The sequence below is a fragment of the Falco cherrug genome, chromosome 2 (assembly GCF_023634085.1).
Source record: "Falco cherrug isolate bFalChe1 chromosome 2, bFalChe1.pri, whole genome shotgun sequence".
NCBI classification, from domain to species: Eukaryota; Metazoa; Chordata; class Aves; order Falconiformes; family Falconidae; genus Falco; species Falco cherrug.
Window position 1 is genome coordinate 63,803,678 of NC_073698.1, and position 17,906 is coordinate 63,821,583.

General features: G+C 35.2%; 1 protein-coding gene across 2 annotated transcripts in view; it reads right to left on the reverse strand.

Moving 5' to 3' along the window:
* Positions 1 to 17,906, reverse strand: part of ANKRD10 (ankyrin repeat domain 10) — a 37,959-nt gene that overhangs the window by 7,962 nt on the left and 12,091 nt on the right. For both annotated transcript variants that reach the window (XM_055703210.1, XM_055703211.1), the window contains exons 3-4: positions 15,322 to 15,413; positions 288 to 523 (exon numbers count right to left, since the gene is read on the reverse strand). In XM_055703210.1, the coding sequence (XP_055559185.1) occupies positions 288 to 523; positions 15,322 to 15,413 (328 nt within the window). The remainder of the gene's footprint in view (positions 1 to 287; positions 524 to 15,321; positions 15,414 to 17,906) is intronic.

Consider the following 17,906-nt stretch of genomic DNA (forward strand, 5'->3'; position numbering starts at 1 on the left):
AGAAGCTAATTTCAGCTCCTACTCCTCCACATATTATTCTTGGCATCATGTAACTTTAGCACTTTCTGGAAATAGAAGTTTCTGAAGATACCAAGATGATGACAGTGAGAATGAGATCTTGTGGCATGGAGTAACTGTATTCATCTGCTTCTTGTATTAATATGTAATTCAGATATGCAGGCGAGTTTGTCAATAATACCCAACATCCACTCTGAAAGGCTTTAAAATGTTTATTTCCCTTTCTCCGCAACAGTATCACCGCATCCCTTTTACCTCTGAGGTCTCACCTTCCGTTCTAGCCTTCTTTACTCCAGCAGACTCCGTATCTTCAAAGGATCTCTTTCGACTTGTCCCACCACTGAATGGATTGGGACCTGCATTCTGATGAACCCCATTTAAGGTGCCATTGCTATAGAAACGATTCAGGTGACAATTCTGGAGGTTCAAGAGAAACTGGGCACATTCTTGGAAGCCCTGGTTATGTGCAAGGTCTGCTGCTGTCAGGCCACTGGCATTTCTCAAGCTGTACAATGCAAAGAAACTGAATTACACTCATTCATCAAGCTAGCTTGCTCCTGCTGCTGCCCTTACTGACTATCTATCTGTTGCTGATGAGAGAAAACATACACTTAGCAAATTTCCATTAAGAAATTAGTTATCAATCTTAGTTTTATAACTAGCTTAACTTTTTGCACATATATCTGGCTTCTAAAGCAAAATTTGGGAGACAATACACTTTTAAATAAAATCAATATACTATGTGCCTTAAAAATCTCCATCTTCCTATTTAAGAGTCTCAAAATACTTTATTCTAAAATAGTCTGAAGTATCTGATCTTTACATAAACTTCAGACTAATTTACGCCTTGAATTTTACCATCTTCTGCAGTCTATTCTGCAATCTACTGCTTTAACTTGAGCAAAAGATCAAATACTCAAAACAAACTTAACATGACTTGGCAATTGTCCATGGCATTCTGGTTTCTAAGGTAACATCATCATCACTATTCTTCCTAACAATAAAATATATACATATATAGGAAAAGATAGATAAAAGATGCTATACTTAGTTATGCTTTGCTTTTTTTTTTTTTCCTTTTTTGTTTCTTGTTTCAAAGTGTGTGACATCATAAGTGCTGGGACTTGCTTTGTTACTTGAACCAAGATGCTTCCATGCATGAGAGAATAGCACCAGATTTTGACTATTCTAATGCATGAAGGAGATTATAAATGAAGTCAGGTAGGACTTGTACAGATGTAGAAGTTTCATTTGAAAAAAAGTGCTGCATCACATGCATTTACACAAACATACGGCGTATCTGTGCTTAGAAATACAGGCTAACTTCATAAGGAAGTGCATAGAAGTGGAGACAAGAGGGACAGAAATGACAAAACTAGATTGTGAAGTGAAAGATGCCAATAAATCTTTGCAAAGCTTTTTCACCTTTCCAGACAGATGTAACTACTCAGAAAACAGAATTTTTGTTTCTTGGCTAGATAGACAAGTCCATTACTTAAAAAAATCCAGAAACGGACCAGTCAGAGTAAGAATTCACAAAGATTAAAAGACCTGAATCTGTTGAAACTCATACGAAATAGAAAACTACTCACTTGAGCTCATGTGAAGAAAGAACAAAGCACAGATCTGCTTCCTAAATAAATGAGACTAAAAAAATAATTAGACACTGACTAGTACAGCAAGACTAATTCCGTAAATGGATACCGTCAGACTACATAGAAATTAGAAGATGAAATCAAAACACCACAGAATCGGAAAAACCACTAGGCTAGATCAGGGTTGATTTCATTCTGTACTCTATGTAATCACTTGAATACTAGTGAAAAATCCAGAGAACAGCAGCCACGAGTGGTCTAGAAAGTAAGATCTCAGAAGACTGAAAAACCTAGTTAGAAAAAATGGAATCTCAAGGTAGAGGTATGAGTTTTGAATACCTCAAAGACAACTGCAGAGAATAATCCATTCCGTTCATCCAGTGCACACAGTGTATGTACAAACTAAGGATATTTGAAGTTAGACATTAGGAGAAAGTTTCAGAGTATAAAGGTTGCCAAAACTCCAGAGGGTCCTCTTCTCCCCCTCATTTTAAGAGCAGATTACAATTTCAGAAATTCTGCAAAATACTTTCAATCCTTTCCCACGCTGAACTAGATAGCTTGTTGAGCCCCCCGCTAACCAACATTCAATGCTCTTTTGGTAGTTCTAATTTACTTGCGTAGCATATGGATGTAACACAATGCAACTACAACTTCAAAACCAGAGATTTCAACATATCCATTTTGGTCAAAAAGAATAGCTCAGTTCTCTGAAATCCATTTTACATTTGCAAGCCCCAAGAAGACGGTAAAGGAAATCTATATAACAGCAAATTAAAGTTATGGAAATATAAAAAAATGACCAGAACAGTATGGTGTTGACTGACTACCTCATTTAACAAAACTTCCAAGTAATTCCATTACTTCGCAAATGTTACTGGACTATAATTTTGCTTTGAAAAAAAGGACCATAAGACAGACTGTAGTTGAGTCACCACTTCCCAAAGGAATGTTAACGTAAGTTGCCAGAGGCATGTGGAGATGTACAAAGTAAAATGCAAGTGTCTAAGGCTACATGACCAAACTCTGGAAAAGAAAAGTTAAGTTTCCCAGAAACAAATGAACTTTAAGTCAGTGTTTGTCAGATTTTAAGATGTAACTGATTTTGATATTTTTAGATCTGTCCCCACGTCTTCCGGAACAGCTTAATTACAGGTAGGCGAAGATGTACGTTCTACAGGAGTATTTTGGAAGCACTGCCTAAGTTTTCAAGGGAATCAAGCACATCAGCTATAGCATTCTTACTTCTGAGTTTAGAAATCTCTCTCAAATATCTGAGCCTGAATTTAGCCTATCAATTACAAAAGAACATCCTGTATTTAATAGTAATGACAAAAAGAGAGGGGGGAAAAAAAAAAAAAAGTCCAATCAGGTAAAAGACTACAAGACTTAGATGACTCTAGAAACTGGTTGGCTAACTGCTACGAAAGAGTTAAATACTGTTAAATCTCTCTGCTCCCTCTCAGTGAGAACATTTAGTGTATTTTCTACATCCAGTTGCCAATTTCCATTAATTTCATCAAAGTTTGTTATTCCGGGACTTTCAAATTTCAGTTAAACTGGTTTGCAGTCCAATACTAACGCGAAGGAGAACAGAAGTTGACAAAATTGGTACAAACTCTTCTCACTTTCTAAAAAACAGGCTAGAAAGATAAAAGACGTACTTTTACTGATTTTTCTACCCTTCTCTAGGAGAAAAAAAATCTTGTCAGTGGAAACACAGAAGGTAGCAAGAGCTAGCCATGCTATACTAGGCTCACCCTAACAAAATGCAAGTAATCAAAAAAAAAAATGGCTAACTCAGACACAAGCACAAAGTAGGAAAGAAAATGCTCTTAACAAGTATCACAATAGTTTTACCAGATTTGAAGAGCTTTAGGCATTTCCAAAATATGTAGAAATACTGCCATCACCATGTGGCTTCTGAGCGCGTAAGAGAAAAATATAGTCTTATACAGACCTTTCTAGAAACCCTGAAGTACTTGAATGAATTATAGAGCTAGGGCATCTACTAGACCATTCTTTAGAAGTGCTAATCTGGACTTGAAGTACCCTGTTAACAGCAGTAGTTACAAGTTACTGGGAAGCCACCTTTCAGTGTATCTGCAGTGTATGGCCTACCTCAAATGCTGCCAATGTCTGAAAATGGAGCAGCTACCTCAGCTTAGTCCACGAGCTAAGAATATAAAAGCCATTAATGTAAACAGACTCCATTTCAGGAATGAGAACAGAAATGGTTCATTGCTCCAGCTACACATAAAGCTTAGAGGAGTTCCACCTCTTACGTGTCAATCCCTATGTCAGTCCTTGGTTATGAACTGCCATTACATATAAACTATCAAGCAAAAAGAAGGAGCAGTAACCAAGGACTCATTTGGCTATTACATAGACTATACATGACGTGGACTGGATGGTTAATAAATAAATAAATAAATCATCAAGCAGGAAACTCAAGAGGTAACCACTATATTTAAGTAAATTTTTAACTACTTCCGTTATTAAGTACTTCACTTTATCTACATAAAGAAAAAGGATAGGTAAAGAATATTAGAACTGAAACCGATTTCAAGACCTAGGCGATGAAAGAAGAGCAGTGAAAAAAACATACACCACTGGACACCACAGACAGAAATATCATAAAATTTCACATCTGAGTTTTTTTAGTAAGTTAAAAATCCCTTCAGTACTAGTTTTGATCTTCTGCCCTGAATACCTTGAAATAGCGGAAGCTCCAAAGAAGCTCAGAACACACTGTTTGATACTAAATCTTCAGGCAATCTGTTCTTTGTTACTGCTAATCATACAGCAAATATGACAGCTCTATTTCAGTAACTGCATTACTCAGAATTTAAAAGTGACTAAGGAAATTTCATGCAGGTTTTGTGGGTTTGGGCATGTCCCCCATCCCTCCCCCTTTTTTTAGGTTGTTTTTTTGTTTTGTTTGGGGAGTTGGGTTTTTTCCCCAACAAAGATGCCAGACTTGAAGAGAAGCTTATGTTTCTTTTCAGGGTTTTTCTCTAAGGTAGGCTACCTAGCTGAAACAAGCATAAGCAAATAGCAAACTACATAGACTGTATTTTTCAAAGATGATCTTATAAAGGAAGCTACCAGTAAGGAAGGTGTGGAAGGATGGAAGAAAGTCACATTAAAGAAAGTTACATTAAGGAAAATAAAATCAGACTAAGTCTTGAAAAGTTACATGCATTTTATGATTAGTCAGTCTTTTATTAAGTAGTACTAATTGACTTGGTGCAGTATTTTTTAAAAGGCTGGCTGACTAACTTTCAAAACTGACAGCTGTGCTCCAAGAACTTGATTCCCTGTCTCCAGTAAAAATGAAAACAAAACCAAAATTAAAACAAAACACCACCCCCACCCCCCAAAACCGGAAGACATATCTGAAGATAAGTCCAGCTATAGAACAGGTGGAAAAACTGAAGGACAGACACTGAAAACTAAAGCTCTGAAAATCCCATTCCCTTTTTGGCACCTACTCCAGACAGAAAAATACATGAAGGTTTGAACTGATGAAAAGGAGAGAAATTCCTTAACCTTGAGCAGGACTAAACACAGTTTTGGTACATGGTTGTAAAGTCAAGTGTCTCTGTGCTTAGAAAACAGATAAAAAATTTCCAAAGCAATTCAAGTCCTGTTAAGAATCTTTTGCTAGGCAGTATTGTTTTGCTTTATAGTTTACTCACTATTTCCATGTAATTCTTATTACTAAAACAAATTAAGAATCATGAAGCATGGTATTATTTACCCTCAGCCTTCTTGCAGTCTAAAATCCAGGAGCTGGGAATGATAAAGACATATTGTTTTCTTCAGCGTACAGAAGTGTAAGACGCTAACTCCAAAGCAGAAGACAGACAAATGTAACCAGAAAGATATATTTTCATATTACCAAGTTATTCTAAATAGAAAAAAAATCCTGAGAAAAGTTGAGGAAAGTCTGAATATGGATGAGTAGAAACAGATGATCTTGGAAGCTCCTTGACAGATGACATTTAACACTTGAGATGGTCTCTAGTGACAGGCATTTTATAAACAAACTCAAAACATGCACTGTTATTCTAACTTTTGTACATACATTTATTCACACACCTACAGTGCTTAGAACAACACTCTTATAACATGTTTTTCTTCCTCCATCAAGTGATGTCCACAGGCAGTCTTCAGATCTTGGTATGAAGAGGACTTTTTTTTATTTATTTATTTTAAAATGTTTTTTCTCCCTCTAGTTGACATCACCAGAACTCCCATTTTAAAGGCCCAGTTCAACTAAGAGTTCTGGTATCAGTTAAAGCAGCTATAAAGAGGACACTGATGAAGCACATGCTTTAAGATATTCCCTTCTTCTGAAATGCTTTTAAAAATGCTGACTGTGAGTTTAAATCAATTGTTATTCAAAACCAAAAGAAATAAGTATGTTATCTGACCAAGTAGGATTCGTGGACATAAAGTTAACTTTCAGCTTAGCAGGATGTTTTTATTATTTCAATCTAACCAGAATTTGTTGTTCTGAGAAGTCCACTAAAGGAAAGAAAAAAATCTGAGGCAAGCTCTCAAAAAATACACAAGACACTTCCACCATGATTAAGTTACAGAAAGTAAAAACCCAAAAGTTAGAATTCTTTAAATATAACTTGTGTAAGAAAGATTTAATTCAAGATAATTTATAAAATTTACTCTTAGAAAGATCTGTAGAAAGAAAAGATAGGCACTTGTGCCTCTCACATTGAATTATGAATTATATTGAATTTACTTAGAAAATACCTTGATTCCAAGTTGTTTCAACTGTTTGTATCTTTCATACTTAGAGGAAAAAAAGCAAGTACATTTCTATGTGTCTTTAACATAGAAATACATTTGAAATACACTATCTTCCACTTATAATGTCACATACCTTGAAAAACAAACATTTGCTACAAAAAGTCAACAGTAAATCTTTTTGAAAAAACATATATGTAAGTAAAAAAAAATCCCCTACATGTTTAATTTTAAACAGTGATTACATCACCTACAGCTTACTGTGTTTTTGTTAATGCCATGCGACAATCTAAGAAAATAAACCACAGTTTTCGTATATCAATGTAATATCTGTTAAAAAATACTGATCTCAACTTATCTATTGTTAGTTTACAAATAAAAATGTAGATAATTGTAAATTAGGGTAAGCAAAGCATGCAAATCTATAGATTCTATATCTGAATTCCTAGATTAGCATTAAAACCAATCACCGCAACAAATACCTCAACAGTATGCCTTGTGTGCAGAAAGGAAGCGATACTGAACATTCAATGCCACAACTGTAAGGTTTTCGGAGAAGCACCTGTGGCAGTTTCAGCAGTTTCTATATGGAATGCTCCCCCTTTCTAGGATTACTTGAAAAAATCAAGTCAATTCGAATTACGTAGCTGTAAAACATTGACATGTGTAGTTTTTACAGTTTCAGAATCTTCTGTTTGATTTAAACGGGCAATGGTGCATAAACAGGAAACTTATATCATAAGGGATCACATATTTGCAGGCAACATTAAGATTAAAAGTTACATTAACATACATGAAGTGCTGTAGCACATTATTCAATATGTAAGCCATTATCATGTGACCACCTTAACAACAAGATACTAAGCCTTTTATGCCTTTAAAGCATTATTACTTTCATCCTGAAACCAATTTGTCAGTTCTTCACTGAAATTTATATAGATTGGATTAAAATTACCGGTCAACTCATGGCTTCAATTACTTTAAATTTAGTAGGCTGTATTTCAAAAGAATTAGTAACTATTCCTATACAAAAATTAGCAGATACAAGGATTAAAACAAAACAAAAGAAAGAGAAAAAGAGATCAGAACACTAAAACGCCCACAGTGAGAAAAAAAAACGTTTCCTATATAAACATCAGTATACTAGTCTAAAATTTCTAAAGCAAAATGATTTTAAAATACTAAACTTTAAGTGTTTTAACCCTTTGGTGTCCAAATACAAAAGATGTGAAAGTTTCAAACTTTTTTTTTTTCCAGATACCAAGAGAAATATTCTTAACTAAGCAGACGTGTGTCACTGCTGGGGACAGCTATAAAAATTCATGCTAAAATTACATACTGGGCATCTAAAAAAGCACAAGTTGGTGCCAAGTTTTTATTTCACAACAAAACATGTGGCAGCTGAAATTGTTTTAGACTTTTAAAAACAATGGTAGAATTTCTATGAACATCCTCCAAAATTGTAACAAGGTGAATATACTAGGAAAGAAGGAAGCTCTTCTTTGTGAAGCCACTTTTCTGACATAAAAATAAAGGTTCACTATGAATTACACACCTACAATCAGCTCCTAGATACTTCAACTCACACAACTGAGCAAATGCTGGCAGAAGAAAGAATTGATTATCCATGGTAGGCAACATTAGAATTACTACAAGCATCACCATCAGGTGGTGATTTATTGCTGCATCTGTATTCCACTTCATATGCTTTGAAAGACTTCAGTGGATTTTGATTTTCAGTATCTCTTGTAAAAATAAAGCACATTTCCAAGTAAACTTCTGTCTGAACAATATAGACCTATCTGACTTCGCCTGGTATCAGCAATATTTTGAAATTCTTATCTGATTACGTAAGAAGTGATTCCTAAACACAATTCACAGAAGGAATGTATGAAAGACTATTGAAACTCTTAAAGCAAAAGTGATTGCAATACAACCACAACAGAAAAGACATTCCCTCATAAAGTGAAAGTAAGTATTTCCTAGATCACTCACAAAAATTAATTCCAAACAAGCATCTTTTTAGTACTGCCGCCACTTTAAATCCAGATTAACTAAATAAGAGTTACTTAGCCAGCTAACTTTATGAAAATGAGAACTAACCTTACTGCTGCTATCATATTTGTAGAAACAGACCAGGAATTGCAGATAAAGTGGCTTACAATGAGGAAAGCATCATGGAAGACCATTAAGGAAAGGTTCAGTGCAAACTCTGACTTGAAAAGATAAAATAATCTTACAACACTGATGCTACCAAGATGCCTCTAGCAGCAAATAAAATCACACTGTTTCTCCTCACCACACCAACTGAAAACCAGTAATTGCTTAGAGTTAGAAAAATTAAGAAAGCAAGCTTCTCTCAGACATGCTGAACATGGAAGAAAGTTTAAGAGATTCAGCATAAAAAGCACGGACAGTAAAAGCTTAGGAATAAAACTAAAGAAATGAGGTAAACTAATTTTCAAGTATTTTTGTGCCAAAAGGGGAATAAAAACCCATAATGAAAGGACTAAAGGAATTAGATTATTTCATTATTTTCCCATAGTAGGCATGTAGGGGGAGACTATCGAACCACACAAAATTATTTTTTGTGACAAAAAGAACTTTATGCTCTTACTCAAGCAGACAGAAGATATTTTGGATTAAAAAACCACTGAGGTGCATAAAACCACTTTAAATGAGCTTCACAGAAGAGTTTTTTCAACTTAGATTTTCCTCCCTTTAAAAGAAAATTTATCTACCATATATAAGCAACACCAAGCAAAACAGAAAGAAGAAAACAGAAGCTGAAACAGAAGAGTAATATTTTCCCCAAGTTATAGCTGCCAAACCCTCCATGCAATGAGATACATCTTGTAACCTGTAGCACATGACACACATTAGAAAACTTTTCTGATGAACCTGAACACATTCTGGCCCACAACACAACTACCTTTCATTTTTTGTCCAGGTTCAAAGAGTGCTAGCTGAACTATGATCAACTTTACTGAAAAAGACACAAACTAGAAAAGAAATGAAATCTAAATCAATATAACAGAAGTTAGAGCAAACACACTGCAATTAACAGTTCTCTCATCACATCCAGTCAAAAACTATCAGAAGATCAAGCACAGCACACGTGCAGATCACCACCACCACCTGTCTGGACTAACCATCAGAACTAACCAGACTATTGTATTTGGGAATATACCCCACCCTTGTTTCTCTCACTGTATCCAACTTATGCTCTGGCCAAGTTCTACTTCGTAACCCTCTGGTGTCTCCACCTGCCTTAACTGCATTCACGTTTCTGTTGCCAATAATAGCTTATCTTACAGAAAAAAACCCCAAACCTATCCAAAGGGAAGGTGCACAGTGAATATTAGCCCAGTATCATATGTGAAGGAAGATCACTCCCAACAAAAAATCCAAACATTCCTATCAGAAATCTCAGCTATCCTAATATAAAAGTCTTACAAATCCTTCACAGTTCCTTATTCAGCTCTTCTGGACTGAAGAAAAGCCGAGAAACCAGTGCTATAAATCACAGAGGCTCATCACTAATGAGTAAGCTCCCCTATTAAGCTGACCCATACCCTGTGAACTTCCTTTATGTTCCAAAAAGGTCATAAAGTATCATTGCTTTAATGAGGGATTTAACTGTATTCATAGGAAGTGCAACTTCTCACATTCTTCTCCATTTCTGAACTGGTGTCAGTCACTACTGTTGTTACTCCACCCCCACTTTGAATAATCCACTCTCAAACCAAATAGGAACTCACTGGTAAGAGTTTGCCTCAGCTTCTTGCAATTATTCAGAACAGCTGTAACTGAAAACTACCCTTTTCCATTCTGTTTTACTGCAAGACTGAGATTCTCCCACTTTTTGATTTTTCAATTATCCACGCACCTACGTTCTCCTTCAGTATTTCCAAATCTTTCTTTGAGACTAAATCCAAATTACTGCCTTACTTCATGGTCACAACCTCCCCCAAACCACATTAAGTTCTTCTATAATGATGGCAAACAAGTGTGAAACTGAACATGAAAGAAATTAGCAAGCTTCACTTGTAATTATTTTGCAGGAGAATCACCAATTTCACCACTGATATGTACAAACCACTTTGCCTTTCTGTAAGAATTCCTGCAAGGCAGGAAAGGAAGAACCAATTCCAACACCTGTAGCCTCCATACTGCAGAATGGTCCTTAAAATGCTTGTTATATACAATTAAACAAGAGCAGCCACATTTTTCCCTATCTATACTGCACTGTCTAACAATGCAACAGTAACAAATCCAGCAGTTTAACTGTTCTCTGGAGGGCAGGCCATCAGGTTTCCCAAAAGAATTGTGTATGAAGTGGTCAGAGTTTGAAAAGTACCAAACAGATTACAGAAATACTAATATACTAATTAACAGGTAAGAACCCCTCTGTTGAAAAAGTATTTAAAAACTATCCTAGACAAACGATCAGTAAGAGCCTGAAGGATTATTCTCAAGGTGAGATTAATGACCATAAGAAAGTAGTATGTTGATAATTCTACACTAAATCAATGCAGCAGTACAGCTTCTAAGGTAAAAAGATGACAGTAATGGCACTTGACAAATACATTAACACCAGAAATGGACTGCAGTTTAGTATTGTAAGTTTGGTAGTTAAGTTAGCCAGGTAAGAAAAACAAGACAAACGCTGAAAACCTGCAAGTATCTGCTAAGATTTTAAGAAATCAGGAAGAAGCCTAGAAACTAACAAAGGAGATCTCTGAACCCCGAGACCCTTCAAGAGAATAGGCCACGAAAGTTTCCTCTCCAGACTGAAAAGGAATTGAGGGTTTATCTCACAAATGAATTGCCGATTTCTACATTGTCGTAATGAAATCTACACATCACTCTTCTTCTGCTTCTTCACTAGAGGTGCATAAATTTCAGAAAATCAAGAAGCCTCAGAAGTACAAATGAGAAGAACAAAAGCTGAGCTATCACAGGAATGGTCATAATAAAAATGTGAAACGGACATCACTTCAAACAGAAATGTATAACGAGAGTTTCAAAGGTCGAATCCAGTGGCACTAAAACATTCATATTGGACAGATTTTTGTTATGGAGGATGGAGAGCAATTGTGGAGAAGAAAAACAGATATTTTTTTTATTTTTAACAACAGAATGCAGTTCATGACACATGAATTTGCAAAGAACTAAAATTAAGCCACTGTCAAAGAATGAGAATAAAAGTTTTTGCTGAAAAACTGAATACCAGAGATGGGACATTCTGGCATTACAGGAGGAGTGAATTTACACATTCAAATGAATGCAAGACACCTTTATGAGGAAGTGGCTGAAGTGTCTGTCTAAACTAGATCAACATCACAATATGAATCTGTCATCTGGTAGAAACAGATGTACTGGTATATTTATCCCAGCATGTTCGTTATTCTCCCCAAACCTGGAGACCAGAGTGTAAGAAACTAGAAAAAGCCATACCTCTCTGGGGTCTTGTAGCATCCCATAATGGTACACAAACCAGTTTTCCCCAAAACCTTCAGATTTCTGGCAGGCAAACAAAAAGCTTTCCTATGCTACTATTCAAGCATCTTGATCAACAAAACTGAAGCAAGCAAGTCCTTGTGTTCAACTGGATGGGTGTATACCAAGCTACAACCCATTCCACATTATCCCAGGATAATAACAGCGTTCAAAACTCCTCTCTTAACTCTAAATCAGGCCACTAACGAATATGCAACTGTGACAGTTGCAGAAATTTTATTTAGAAATAAGTCGACACAATGCACAAGCGAACTGCATGCAAAGGGACATGAAATGGAAGTTCAAATCAGTATAATTAACAGCTGCAACTGCTTTTTTTTTTATTCAAGTGTCCTGTGTTTATAGATGAATTTTATATTTTTTATATATGCTGTGATGCAATCTACCTAACTATATTAATACCCAACATTTAAAAAAATTGCGTGCAAGAGCAAAACAAAACATGGCACCAAGGTGGCTTTTCCTCCATCAAGCTGTGGACACTTGTTTGTCACAATGATAAATAATACACAATTAACCATACATAAATTGAATAATTATGCTTTTAGTGAAAACCCAGCAGTTATTATGGATACTTTAAAAGGTACTATCCACATTAAAAAGTCAGTTACACAGCAAACCTTTTCACTCATATGAGGACATTGTGACCACCTGCTTCCCCCTCTTCAAGGGTCCATGAATACCATAGTTAGTGGAGCAACCATTTTTATGGCTGTAGGACATACTGTGCACAGAATATGCTTCAGCTAAAATGAGAAGGTAAATACCACAAAAAAAATCAAAATATTTTCACTAGGGTACAATTATTATTTTTTAATATTATTAAAAATTTACACAGGAATAGAGACCCAAATTCTCTCTCATCAATTAGGAAAACAATGCAACAACTTCATGAAATTTAGAGACTGCAACATACTGTATTTCTCTGTTAAAGCAAGAAGCAAGAAGCTAACAAGCCTAAAATTAATGAGAACAATTCAAGTGAGGCAACTTTATTCAAACTAAAATTCTTACTTTTATCCTTACTTGACTACTGTCAGTATTCTTTGGCTTCCAATACAACCACAGGAGTGAATAAAGTAGGAATACAGTAAACACTGATTTCAAAGATTACACTAGTCCAAGTTACTTCATTTTAACAGCAGTATTTCAATAATCACTCGATAATAAAAAACACATCTCTTGCCATATTACACTACTGATTACTAGTGTTTGTGTAATAACGAGATCTTAACATCCCTGTTCTACTAGCTATAAAAAACTAGGGATGTGCAATACTTTATGTATGCTCTAAGTACCACATATAAGCAGTATATTTGACTATTTGCAGTCACAAGGGTATTTTCTGCATCTTCACATTAACTAGATTTTGATACCATAACTGTATGAATAAATAAAGAAAACACTGTATTAGAATATCTAATCCCCATAAAAAAGGGCCATATTCACCATCAGTACAGATCAGCACCTTAGTTATAGTTAGTGCTTAGTTCTGTATTTACTGAAATTTTTGCCTTGGTCCTATATAGTCAATTATCATTTCAGTTAATGTATACAAATTAGAACTCAAATATATGCATAAAATCCCTCTTCCTTTTCTTCTAATGGAAGCCATAAAATAAAGGAGTCAAAACTTTCAGAGCATCTACATTTTCAAGTTGTTACAAAAATCAGAAAATCCACATAACTTAAGAGATATGGGGCCAGTTTTCAAACCCAGATAATCCAAAATTAATCTGTGCCAAAATCACATACATGGATTTGGCCTAATTTAACAGACTGAGCCTGTAAACTAGGTTCTATGGGGAAAAAATCCTCACTCCAATCAGTCAAACAGCTAGCTCTCTCAGATGACAGTCCTGATCCCCTAAAAAGACTAAACATAGGTTGCTCCACCAGCCTATTACATTTGCATCCCTGATCTTACCATTTCCTGGATAGAATTTTATATTTAATTACCTATAGAACTTGTGACAAGTCTATCCTACTGAAACACAGATGGAATTCAAAGTTAGAAAACTGAGAATTCAAATTATTTCCTGTTCAATAAAACTGCTGTAAACCTATGGTACTTATGCTGCAAATAGCTGTGACCAAAGACAGGTATCACTCTCCAAGTTTTACAGAAATTTTTGTCTATGGCTTGCGAATACAATGTTTAAAAGGCAAAATTTTAGTTCAGGAAGTTAAAAGTTGCAGCCACGTCTCCTACCTCAGTTTATCAGCTCTTTTTTTGAAAGGCCTATGGACGTAACACATCCTCTTCTTTACCAGACTCTTTAACTCACTCATTTCACATTGTTTTTGCAGTTCCACAACTTCTCTTTTCATTGGATACTTCGTAAAAATCAGAAGATTACATACTAATTGATGATGATAATTAAGGTTTGCTCAATTCCACAGTAAATTTAAATCCAGGTTTATGTTAAGATATCCAGAAGTGAGTACAAAATGGGAATGTATCAATTTATGACTGATTTCATGAGCTTGTCAATAACCGAGACAGCTGCACTAGTTATTTCAGTGTCATTTTTCTATGAAGCAATCTCTTCATATCAAGTGATTTTTAAATTATTATTACTTAGAAGATACAGTATTTCCTGAATACTCTAGGATACCATTGAAGGAGTTAAATTTTATGGTAAGTTTATCAGGGCAGCATTACAAAAAAAGTAAGATGGAAACCAAAGGGTAAAACAAGAAATTAATTACATAATTCTTATTTCACAACTTAAAAATTTCATATTGCAGGTTAAAATACAGTAACTAGTTACCATTTAAGATAATAAAGCTAGTTCTAATTAAAACAAATTGCTAAAATATTTACATTATTATAAGCCATAGAGCTTATACTCAACATTTCTAGGTGAAAACTGCATCCATTTTGTCCATGCTGAAAGTTGCAAAAGTTTGTGAGATTTTCTGAATGTTTTTGCAGTACATAAACCTTTAAAGAAAAAAGTTAACAGGGCAAATATACAATACACTAGCAAACAGTATTAAACTAACTGTGAAGAGTGTGTGAGTTGCTTTTTTGCACATAATGTTGCTTTCGCATTGTTTTTTATATTTATTCACCAGTGCAAGGTGTTTAAATTTGTTGGAAAAAACTAACTACACACTAGTTAAAGTGTACTATTTGGGGTCATTTGACAGAAGCATGGTAAGTATTTCAATATATCAGATATAAATGCAATAGTAACGTAGCATACTGGTATCACTTAAGTAAAATAAACTGTATTACTAGACATGCAAAACACCTTGGGCTTCATTACAGTAGAACATGTCTAGCTTTCTTTCAATCAGGTGTCTGCTGTTTTGACTTTTCTTTCTGACATTAGTATCTACATTTACTGGTCTAAGTTAGTTAGCTAAACACACAACAATCAACAACAAAAAAAAATACCTCACTTACTCTATTTGCGCACCATGAGCCACAAGGGCACTTATGGAATCCATACTACCAGACCGTGCTGCTTTATGAATAGGAGTTTCACCAACATAATCCTGTAAAGACAAACTGCATTTTGTCAAGCATAATCTTTCTTAAACTTAAAATCTTTTTATATTACTCACTTTAGTTAAGAAAGCAGATACATAAAAGCAGCATTTATTAGCTAGCAAATGCATCAGGTACTTTATTATTGTTTAAAATTTGCAATAGAGTGTCATGTACATTAAATATTTAGCAAAAAATAACGCTAAGGGCATCTAACTCACAAGATAAGCCTTATTCGACAACTAAGCAATCAGCAGAGTCATATTCAGCAAAACTTGCTAAAACCCCACAACATATACCACTATAAGAAGATACTCCAACACCTTTATTTCCTAGCACTTTTATTTCCCAGTATGTTGGGCTGAGCAAGTCATCCTGAAATCAGAAGCAGCTTGGCCAAGTTTGTGGGACTAGATTGCTTTCAAATCTTGTTGACACATTTACACAGTACTGTAATGCATCACAAATACTCACCAGGACAGGCCAGATCTCCCCTGAGATATATACATGTCGAGGCATGTGCCATATGCTTTTCTTTTTTGGTTATTTTTACCCATTTACATTCCATTATTGTTAACCAGCACATCCAATAATTTAATCTTTTTGTATTATGTGCAAACATACTCGGAGAAGTGTATCACTTTCCGGGCAACTCCTCTCTACAAACTATCTTCATAGAGAACAGGGAGAATTTACAAATGCAACTGGCAAGCTGCGGGTAAATGCCATGCATCACGATCTACAGGCTGCAGATGAAGTTGAGTACTTGCAATTAACCATCAGTATTAAGAACCACAGAGAAGAATCTGTAATGAAATACGGCCTTGAAGTATCAAGTAAATGTTCAGTTACTGGTTTGTTACATGATTTAATTATCACAACCCTCAACACTTCCAATGCATAGCGAGGTTGGATTTTTTCCTTTCTTCCCCACCTTCTTTCTTTCTCTCCAGATTTCTGGCAGACTTTGCTTGTCTGCTCCACTGATAGTTGGCATATTCTAACTGTATGTGCCTCATTTTTGCTTCTCCATTCCTTTTATTAAAATATCAACACTAGCTATTAAAGTAACACAGCACCTTTACTGACTTACCAGTCTTTATCCACAACAGTGTTGACACCTAACTCCACAATACTGGTTACACTTTAGCTTTATTTGCAATGTGAATGTATTCAAAATACAATCGTACTACCATCTTGATAGATAGAAGGTAACAAGGTTTTTTTGTCTGCCAAGCTTCTAAGAAATTAAATCACATCTTTCAGACCACGTAAATGTAACCTGAAAATTAATTTTGAATTATCTGTTATATACTCTCAGTTTTCTCCTTGCCAATTTTAGCTCATGGTAAAGTATTTTTATAACAAGTTACAAATTCACTGAGGGTAAGCCAGTTTACCAGTGCTTAAGACATATATTCAGCCTAATAGCAAACCACCTAGTGCCCCCCAGCAGAGAACAACAATAGTATCAAAGTTTACTTTCTTATAAACTAAGGAAAATTGCTGAGGATGACATGAAGTTGAGAAAGAAAATAGCAGAAAACTCCCTGGAGCCCTTGGTGATTAGAAAAGAGCCATAGAGCCCTTCCAAGATGGTTGCCTGTAGCTGATGAATAGAAGACTGCTTTCCAATGAAGTTTATATAATTTCTTCTATTTATAACTTTTCTTGATGTTACAGACATGCTTAACAGAGGACACAATTCCATTATACATGGAAATTCATTTGTCCAGGAAAATTTTCTTCATAGTGTAATATGTCTTCCCATCACAGAAGCTGTCTTCGATTCATCTTTTTGTTAGTTTCCTTTTCCCCAACTTTTGTCAAAGAGGTAAAAGTGCAGAAAAGATGTGAATTGCCTCCTTCGTTCAGCATTAGTATTTATAAACCCAACTCTAACTTAAAAGATAATAATTCAACATAAAGTTCAGTTTAGGGCAAGTTAGCTTAACTAGCCATGCATACGGCAAAAATCTCCATCAGCCCCATAAGCCTAGCATGTTGCACACAGTAAGATCTAGAGAACTGAATTATGAAGTGTTGCTGCGAGGGAACACCAGAATAAGAAAAGACTTTTGCAAAAGGACTCCTTGCCACTGCACTACAAGAATAAGCTATGCTTATAGCAGCTAACCATCCTGTCACCAACAACCAGAAAAAGGTTAATAGCTCATAAGAGAATATATGTCTCGAGAAGGGCTTCTTTCAATCACTGGCCCAAAAAAACTTGTGTTCTTCTCTAAAAGCTAAGGAATTGAGCAAATACTTAAGAGAATGACGGACTATATGGATTTTGATTTTTATAGCATTCATGTTAATTACAGCACCTAAATTTCAGTCATCATTAACATTACCTACTTCTGAAGTTCTCCTACGGAACAAATCTCTTTGTGCTGAAACAATTTCTAAAATAGCCTCCTAGCTCTACAAAGAAATCCTCTCTGGGTTATGAGCTAGACTGAAAGGAAAAAAAAAATATCTCCCACTGAAAAATGTCT